Source organism: Ochotona princeps, chromosome 6 (assembly GCF_030435755.1).
Source record: "Ochotona princeps isolate mOchPri1 chromosome 6, mOchPri1.hap1, whole genome shotgun sequence".
Taxonomy (NCBI): Eukaryota; Metazoa; Chordata; class Mammalia; order Lagomorpha; family Ochotonidae; genus Ochotona; species Ochotona princeps.
In genome coordinates this window covers 78659411-78669022 of record NC_080837.1, presented here as the reverse complement: position 1 = coordinate 78669022, position 9612 = coordinate 78659411, and the positions used below count along the sequence as shown (strand labels likewise).

Below are 9612 nucleotides of genomic sequence, written 5' to 3'. Positions count from 1 at the left end.
TTTGCTTCCTGGTTCTTATGGCACTAACAGGTCACTTTGATCTTGGGTTTTGTCCACATGTGTTTTAATATGTCCATATGTATTTTAATATAAAAATTGGCATATATGCCACCATATGTTAAAGTATAATAACAATAATAGATATTTATCTCTTTGAAATGTTCTTAAGCAATAAAAAGGTAAAAGCAATGTGTATCATTTTGAACGTATATAATTAGGGCTGGTTTATTATTTATTTATTTTCATATATTTATTTATATTTTACTTGTTTATATATATATTTATTTTTTTTTTGCCAAGACTCAGTAAAAATACAAACGTCAACATATCCTTCAGGGAAACAGTGCTCTCCCTTGGCGTGTCTGGAGGTAATGGCTGTGGTGCCACCCCCAGGATCAGGTGCTTTCAGCACAGCCTGGTGGAGCGCTGCATGATGGCACATGTTTAGGGGTCCTGGGGCTATCCCTGCAGGGTCTCTCCCTTGCTGGCTGCCCTGTGCCCTGGACTGCAGCGGGGAGGGAGAAGAGGTCTGCATGCAGAGAAGTGACCCGTGCGCCCACGGATGCATCATCTGACCGCTGCTCCGAGCTGTTCCGGAAAGCCTGTGCTGCACTGGGGGTACTCCGAGCCAGGGAGCCTGCTGGGGTGGGTGTGGGTGCTCTTGGCATCATGGGTGGGTGCTGGCCTCCTGGGACAGACTGGACTGGACCTGGCCTTTTGTCAATCAGACAGCACTGCAGACACCCGCTGGGGAGCAACACTGGGCAGCACCATGGCACTCGCAGGAAGCTGAGGTCACAGCAGTTGGTGAGCCACGCCCCAAGGGTTCAGTCCTGTTCTAGAGCAGGACAGGGAAGGAGGTCCCCCGGGGGTCTCCATGTGCAGGTGTTTCAGAAGGGGTTGCTGACTCCCAGTACCAGGGGCTCCAGCCACCCCTGGGCCCTTGTTCCTGCAGGATCAGACTTGCTATCAGCAGGGCAGAAGTTGGAGCCGGTGGGGGTAAAGACAGGGTTGCACTCGGTCGTGCACACACTTTCTGTATTTGTTACAAGTGCTGTGGGAGGAATGTAAAGTCCACACTAGGATAAAGAGAATCGGGTTGGAAGAAAGATGCCCCTGCGGGCAGTGGCCACCTTCGGCTTGCACGCCAGGTGTGGGGGCGAACGGAAAGGACTCACACACAATGCAACTTACACAGATTTTTGGCAAAGTTTTTTTTTTTTTTCTTGCACAAATTCCCTCCACTGATAGGTACAGCCCTTTTTCTTAAATAGTGTGAAATATATTTTGCTAGGTCAAGTTTGGCTTTGCAAAATAGAGTTAGTCTGTAAAATAAGTTGTGGACATAAAGGCAGGAAAGGCGCCGTAGCCACGGCCCCTCCACTGGAGACATGGTGAGGGCCCTGTAGGGAGGCGCGCCTAGGGCTGAGCCGCAGCCTCTCTGCAGGTTTAGCCACCAAATTCCCGGAACTGAAAGCTACTGGAATTGAGCAATCATTTGGGAAACATTCAATCTGTGAAGGAATAGATTCTGACGCCACTGGGGGAAACTAGCTCGGAAGTCCACAGTGATCTGAGGTGGTCAGGCGAGTTCACTCAGCCGGCAAAGGGGCAGAATCAAAATCCACAAACAGGACCAGGGAAACCAAACTTCCTGTTGAGAAGCAGATGGCGAGCACACAGCCCCACTTTTCAGGGAGTGTCCGCACAAACCACAGGCAGCACTGTCACCCCAGAGCCCACCTCAGGCAGCACTGTCACCCCAGAGCCCGCAGTGGGGCCCCGGCCCACCTCACAGGCAGCACTGTCACCCCAGAGCCCGCAGTGGGGCCCCGGCCCACCTCATCGCCCTGCCCCAGAACAGCCCCCGGTTGAGAAGGCTGTAGGAGACTGCTCTGTGTAATTTTGAAATTAACAGAAAAATAATTTCTTCATACAGTTGAAACTGGGCATGTAAAACTTCAATGTAAGGTAGCACAAACATCTACAGAATATACTGAAAAACACCTTCCCTTAACAATATCTGATATATTTTTTAATAGCATTTACGCAGCAGATGTGCAGGAATTATGAAGCAAACTTTGGAAACAACCTCTGAAGGGGGTTTGGAAATACCTGGATCCTTCTGGAAACCTGCTGTCACTTTCCCAGAAAGGGGAGCTGGGCAAGAGGGGCAGGATCCCCTGGAGCCTGGCCGCCCCGTGGTAAGTCATGAGGTCTCTAACCAGAGCTGATGCTCTCACACTGGCAATCTCAACACTGTTGAGAGCAAGGGCAGGTGCACCGCCCTCATGAAGAGAGATGGCTATTCGGAAGCAACAGGGGCAGAGACGTGGCATTTCAGCCAGGAGCAGGCAGTGGCAGCTGCCGGGTGCCCTGGCTTGGCCAGCCTGCCTGGTGACCATGCTGAAAGGCTGTGGCCCCTGACACGGCAGCTGGAGCTTGGGGGGTGGCCAGTGGTTTAATCTCAGGCTCTTGTTCATGGTAATGTGCACCTGTCAGCAGGTGGAGATGCAAGTGACAGAACAAAGCTTTTTTTGTTTTGTTTTTTAAATAATACTCATACATAGGCATTACACTGTATTTGGAAGGCTCTCCTGTGTGACACTAGATCCTTTTTATTCTGTTTCCTCATGATTCCTCGCCTTCACCTTTTTTTCTTCTTTTTATAAATGTGGCAGAAAGCACGGGAAAAACACTTTCTTAGACAGTTTTGGGAATTTTTTGTTGGCTCTTTCAATGTTAAAAAAGAAAAAGAAACAAGAGCAACCGCCCCACAAACTTGCATTATGTTTCCCTGACTGCTTGTGTGTGAGGCTGGCTTCTGGCTGCGCAGCGCAAAGCTGAAACCAAGGGGTCTGCGCTGGAGGTGACACACACTGTCACAGGAGCAATCTGCCCACACAGCGGCCACAGCGCCTCCAGGGGGAGTGTCTCATCATGGCTGGTTTCGTAACAGAGACCCCAGCAACACGTATGTCACCCTGACAGTGTTGTTCAGCACAGAAAGTCAAACCGCAGAAGCTGCTTCAGTCTATTGGGTCTATGCTGCTCAGAGGGACCTCCTAGGCAAAACCGAAATGACAAAAAGCCCCACATGCTGTAGAAATGAAAAACAGAAAGAAGGATGGGAGGGTTATTTTATAAGCCTCAAACCAGTTAAAAACAAAAAGTTCCCTCGCCATTGTTCTCTCTCTCTGCATTGTGGCTCTGTGTGTCATGGGGGTTCCATACCTTCTCCCGCACAAGCAGAGCCCCGCCAGGCGCCTTATGCCCTGCGTGGGGGTCATCAGAGGCTGGGCTAAGGCTCTCACAGGTGCTTAAGCATTCCTCGTGTGAGTGAGGACTTTGTTTTAGTCCCCTTACACTTCTGTCTTGGAAACAAGCCTCGCCCTTGGGGAGGCAGGGTGAGGGCCTCTGTGTCCTTGGCCAAGACCCGTGGTCTCCAGAGGTAATGTTGAAAGCAAGAGGCTGCATATATTGCTGCTCAGGACAGGGTAGCTAAGGACACATTATTTTTGTTTTATTATTATTTCCTCAAGAAATGTAGGAGGCACCAAAAAAAGAGGCTGTTGAGGGACTGGAGCTGCTGTTCCCTCCACGTGTGACTAAGGCAGGGCTCCCATGCCCGGGAGCCCCTGAGCCTAGCTGAACCCAGACGGAGGCAGGTGGGTGGTGGTGGGGGGGGATCCTTCCCGGTCCTTTGCCTTTGGTAAAAGGGGGTAGGCCGGGCTTCCAAGCAGCCTAGTAGGGACTTCCCCCAGGGACCCAAGGTCAATGCCAGGCTCCTCTTTTTGCGGGCACTGTGACCAGCTCCCGGGGGCCATCCAGGGTCTCTCCACTGAGGAGGGGTCTTCCGAGAGAGCAGGCAGCTCACCCATTTGCTCAGATGTGGGTCTACCGCTACACCCCCGGCTGCTTGGACCTGCGCTGTCTTTGGAAAGCTCCTGCGCCTTAAGCCGCCCTGGGAACTGTGAGCGCTAACCACCCTCCCCGCGCACCGCAAGGCACCGCGAGGTAGGTTGTCCGGTGTCCGCTCCAGACCGCTTGCGGCTGGCATGGCAGTGTGGCCCAGGGTGAGGAAGGGGAGGAAGGCTTGGCCCAGGGTGGCGGAGGCCCCTGGGGAGCGTCAGTGGTGTGAGGTGGCGGCTCCCTCTCGGAGGGCCAGGGGGCAGGAGGAATGGGTGGGCGTGGATGTGGGGTCCTGCACCCTCAGGCCGCGTGTTTGCTCTAAAACCTTGGGGTGCTACCAACCGCACACGAGTGACCGCTAGCTGGAAGAGGTCAGCCGTCGGGTTAGGGGGAAAAACACCAAAAAAAAAAAAAAAAAAAAAAAAAAAAGCATGTAAAACACTCCCTTCTAAAAACAAAGGGCTGCGAATTTCTTTATTTCTGTTATTGAGGAACAAAAATACTCTGGCAATGGCTATTGAGTTTCCACGGTACGAGGCAAAGGCTAGGCTAGCACACCCACTCTCCCACAGTATGACTTGTTTCCTATCCGTCTACTACCTGAGTGGCGTCAGTGTAGGTTCAGGCACCATTAGGAACGTTGGACCAAACACGTACACAGCACTGACAAGACGCGGCGCCGGCCGGCCGGGGGACCAGGGCGTGTAAAAAAAGACACCGACAGGATGGACGCGGCGGGGCAGGCGCGGGGCTCAGGGCCGCGCAGCGCGCGCCTCGCGCCGCCGCCGCAGCTCCTCGCGGTAGCAGTAGGAGCAGTAGTGCTCGGTCTCGGCGCGCCCGTAGAAGGCGCAGTTCTCGCGCAGGCAGCGCCGCTGCGCCGGCCCGGGCCCGCCGCGGCCGCACTCACCGTTCGAGCGCGAGGCCGGCGCGTCGGCGTCGGCGAACTCGAGGCCGTCGCGCGCCGCGCCGAAGCCGTTGCTGTAGGTCTGCGACTTGTGCTCGGCCGCGCCCGCGCCCGCACCCGCGGCGGCTGGCAGGGTTCCGGGCCCGGCGCGCGCCAGCGACTCGACCGTGTTGACGGTGCGCAGCGCGGCGGCGCGCGCCGGGCTGTAGCTCTGCGACGACAGCGAGCGGTTCTGCTGCGGGTACGTGGCGCACGGCCGCAGCGGGCCCACGGCCGGCGCGCACGCCTCGTCCCGGGCGCCCGCCGCCTGCACGTGGATGACGCTCTGGCGCCCCGGCGCCGGCGGGCTGCGGCCCGGGGCGGCTCCGCCGCTGGCGCCCGCGCGCCGCGCGCTGCCCACGCCGCCGGGGCCCGGGGAGGCCGAGCCGCCCCCCGCCGCCGCCCTGGCCGCCCTGGAGCCCGTCCCGGGCCCGGGGCTCGGGCGTTCCTTGAGCCTGAGCACCAGCTGCGTGGGCTGCCTGGCCGGTGGCCCCGGTGAGGCGCGTTCGGGGCCTGGCACGCTGTCGGTGTCCGGCCTGCGCGGTGGCCGCTTGGCCGTGGAGTTGGAGTTGGAGGAGGTGGCGGCGGTGGAGGAGGACGAGGCGGCCGTGGTGGCGGTGGCAGCGGCGGTGGCGGCGGCGGCAGAGGCGGCTGCGTCGCGGCGCCGCTGCTCCTGCTCGGCGCTGAAGCGCTCCTGCGCGCTGGTCAGGTAGTAGCCGATCATCTCCTCGTGGAACTGGTGCCGGTGGCTGGTGAGCAGCAGGCCGGCGAAGATGAACTTGCGTTCGCCCTGCATGGCGGCGCGCAGGATGTTCAGGCTCAACTTGACGTCCGTGCTGTACTTCCAGGCGTCGCCGCGAGGCCCGCTGCCCTTCTCGGCAGGCGAGGTGCCTGCCGCCTTGTCCGTGGGCGACGGCGTGGTCTTCTCGGATGGCGACGTGCTGGCCGAGGCTCCCGACTCCTCCTTGCTGCCCTTGCGTGACTTGGCCTTCTTCTCCTTGCCCCGCTCAGGGGCGTCGCCATGCTTGCCGTTGGCCGAGTTGGCGCGGCCCATCTTGCCGTGCACCAGGCCGCCCAGGCCGCCCATGTTCTTCTTCAGTTTGATGCCCAGCGTCTTGCTGAAGCTGCCCAGCTTGTTGGCCACGGAGTCCGCCCGCGTCTTGTCCTTCTCCTTGCGCTGCTTCTCCTTCTCCTTGTCTTTGCCGTTCTTGCCGTTATTGCTGTTAGAGTTGCTGCACACCGAGTCCCGGTCGGAGTCCAGCGAGTCGGCCAGGGACTGCACGTCTTCCCCTGCTGAGGCCGTCGGGGACTCGGGCTGCGCCAGGGGCGCCTGCGAGGGCAGATGGGACAGGGGGAGAGGCCATTTAGGAGTTGAGGCCACCACCACCAGCTGAGCCCAGCGCCCTCCCCAAGCCTCGCCGTTCCAGTACCCACTGCTGCCCGGGTTGACTCAGAACATGACGGGAGCCTAGGGTAGAACTGGTCCTGATCAGCTGTGCTAATGAAAACACGTGCCTGCAGGTGTCTGGGAAGGCTCTGTAGGGTCTTCCCCATCTGTGTGTGCAGTCTGGGCCCGTGGCTGGGGTGCACATAGCCCCACAGCCCTGGCAAGTTTCACAGAGAACTGCCATGTACCCCAGCCCCCTGCAGCTGCCTGCTGGACCACACTGAGTCCCCCCGGATGGCCTCCGGTGTAACGGCACAGGTCTTCGGGAGAGGAAGGTGGCTTACCTGCATACAAGGTCTCTCCTACAAACACTGTCACACTCCCTCCAGGCAGGATATAGACATCTGGCCCTCAGAGCCCTACTCGGGCTCCTGGGACAGACCCCCCTGGGATGCCGCGATGGCCCATCATTGGCAGGACTTCTTTCTGAGTGGTTGTGTGGAGTGACAACAGAGAAGGAGTGTGAAGTAGGGCTATGTAGAAAGGATGTGACCGTTCCCAGGCTTGGCCTCCTGTGGGCATGTGTGACACCGGGTGGTGGGGGAGGAGGGCACCTCCGCAGACACCTTGGATGAGAGGTGCTGACCCTGCTCAGCCAGCCACAGGAAGGGTAAGGATGGTGGGAACATGGGCCAGATTGGGGTTAGGGCGCTGCTGGAGGTCTGGTAGACCTGCTGCTGCTCTGAGGGGACACCTTCCCAGGAGGGCACAGAGGATCCGCACGAGCGTCACAGGGCAGGACCCATCTTGTTGGCCACTGGGTGCAGCCGGAGGCAGTGTCCTTGGAACTGGCTCTCCTGGGCTGTGGAAGAGCTGGGGAGGTGGCTCGCTGCCTCCCAAGGCTTGGCTCTTGCCCACCTCCAGGCTGAGCCCTGCACCTGAGTCCCTGAGCAGCTGACTCACTTGTGCCATCTGTTAAAAGCGGGGCATCAGAGGTAGCTTGCTGGGAGCCCAAAGGATCCAGAGCAGGTGAGAGCAGAAGTGTGGGTGTGCTGTGAGCGCCCCCAGAACTCCTGTATGAATGTGCCAGATGCTGCTCTGCATTCCCCGGGGGGCACCTGTAGAACATTCCTTCCCAGGCCTCACTTGATGCCTAAGTAAACTGAGGCCCGGGCAGGACCAGTTATCTGCAGGCGGCTTCTGTGAAGCCCTTGCCCTGGGGGTTGACTACTGAGATTACAAAATCATCTGCCGGCTTCTTGAGGCCAGTTGCCAAGGCTCTGCAAGCAGGGGCAGCACGGTGCTCCCCCGCAGCTCTCCACCCCTGCCAGCTCTACCCACCAGCGCGCTGCCCCAGGGAGGGGGTGCACTGGGCTCCCTGGCTTTTCCAGGGACCCACACACAGCTGGTAATTAATTCTGCTCTGTGGCAGGGCGGCACAGCGTGTTCCGATCCCAGCAGAGATAGCTCTGTGTTGTGACTTGCCTGCAGTTTGTTTTGAGTGGGTGTGTTTACACCTCTCCTTCTGTGGGGAAAAGTAGGGGACAAAAATCCCCCCCATGCGGCCATGCCTGCTCACACACCAGGTGCCAAGTGAAGGTGCTTTGAGCAGGGAGGGTGGGACTCCCCGGGCTCCCTGGGCTGCAGGTGCCTCCGAGGAGGTGGCGGGGAAGGGTGGCAGGGCTCACCCGCGTCTCTGAGGGGATCCGGATCCACGTCACATTCATGTAGCTGTGCAGGAGGTTCAGCTTGGCTTCCAGCGACAGGATGAGGCTGACAAGAGGGGAGGACGAACCTCAGTGAAGCACAGGCCTGGCCACCCGCCCGTCCCCAGGGCAGCAGGCGCAGCAGGGACCCCGGGAGGGGAAGGAGGCAGGGTGGGCAGGGTCCGGCCTTACTGGGCCAGTCGCGCGTTGTCGCTGTCGTCTTTGCCCCACTCCCAGTCCTTGCCCGGGTCCACGGCAAAGTGCAGGGGGAGCAGTTTGTGCTCACAGTCTGTCAGGGGGATCACGGCTGGAACAGAGAGAAGGCACGTTCTAGGCAGGGCCCTCAGCCCCTAGGGAGTCCCAGGCCACCACACCACAGGAGGGCTACCCTTCCCCCTCCTCCAGCTGTGGGTAAACATGGAGGCCTGCGGCCCCTGGCCTCAGGGTCTGTGTGTGCCCAGGCTGGTTCAAGACCACTAAGCAATAATGTGGGAATCTGCTACTGTTGTCCCTATGGGCACTGAGGGAGGACCCAGGGCCGCAGATGCACTGCTAGGGCAACTTCCAAGGGGCCAGAGGGCTGGGCCTTCCCTGTCCTTCCAGAATCGGGTAGCCAGTGGGTGTGCCACTTAGGGCCTCTGCTGCCCTCTGCTGCTCTGTGGCTTCACGGAGCATGGCTGGAAGTCCTGCCTGGCTCTACTGGAGCAGCCAGGCCCTGGCCCAGAGGGAGCTCATGGTGGGGGCAGGTGGGCAGGTGAGTAGGTCAGGGAAGGTGATCCCCGGGGGAGTAGGGGGTAAATGGTGGGCAGGCAGGCGGGAATGATGGCTAGGCCTCTCTGGGTGTGGCGGTGCTTAGGGAGGAGGGCCAACAACAATGGCAGGCACTGCCTTGGTGTTGCCAGGTGGGACACAGGTGCCTAAGAGCCTGGCAGCAGCCCAGCTGCTTACCACACCGGTTAGCAGGCACTGGAGGGCCCAAGGCAGGCTGGGCTGTGGGCTGAACCCAGGCTAGGGGCATATGGCACCAGCCCACACCAACAGCGAGGCCACCTGCACACAGAGCCCTGACGGAGCTCTGCCCGGCTGATACTGTCCCCTCGGAGGTCCAGGTGCCTCCACGCAGATGGACATGCGGGAAAAGGAGATTCCCCTTCACTCCAAATACTGCCACCAAGGTTCTCAAATCCCGTCAAACTTGGAACAATCTGCCAGATGTAGCTACTGTGGGGTAATGGGACCCTGAGGGGTGGACCGTCCACACCTCCCACCCTCCCCGAGTTGCTATGGGAACACATCTGTCCGGCCCCTTCCCCCCACCAGCACGTGGAGTAGGGTCGCAGGCATGTTAGGGTAAGATTTTAGCAGTTTCACTTCCTCTCCCTAACATGCCCTCTGGAAGACCCGGACACTCCCTGGGAGAAGAGCTGCCTGCCCATCGGAACACCTGTTCTAGGTCACCCACGTGGGGCCCAAGCTTCGGTGATGAAGCCACTGCAACGCTGGCTTGTTTCCGATGACCACGTGGACGCGCATCCAGATCGCCCACATCTTCCTCCCGCACCTGCTGTCTCCTTCCTGGTGGTGCCTGTGCGCCTCCCAGCCCCAGGCGTCTTCTCCGCAGAGGGCTGGGACAGCCCGGGGAGGCCCCGCACGGGTGTCAGCCC

The 9612-nt window shown here is 59.2% G+C and overlaps 1 protein-coding gene across 2 annotated transcripts in view; it reads right to left on the bottom strand.

The window, feature by feature from the left end:
- Window positions 1–4664: 4664 nt before the first annotated feature.
- OTUD7A (OTU deubiquitinase 7A) overlaps window positions 4665–9612 on the bottom strand; it is a 287564-nt gene continuing 282616 nt past the window's right edge. For both annotated transcript variants that reach the window (XM_058666537.1, XM_058666538.1), the window contains 3 exons: window positions 8141–8255; window positions 7931–8015; window positions 4665–6185 (listed from right to left, as the gene is read on the bottom strand). In XM_058666537.1, the coding sequence (XP_058522520.1) occupies window positions 4665–6185; window positions 7931–8015; window positions 8141–8255 (1721 nt within the window). The remainder of the gene's footprint in view (window positions 6186–7930; window positions 8016–8140; window positions 8256–9612) is intronic.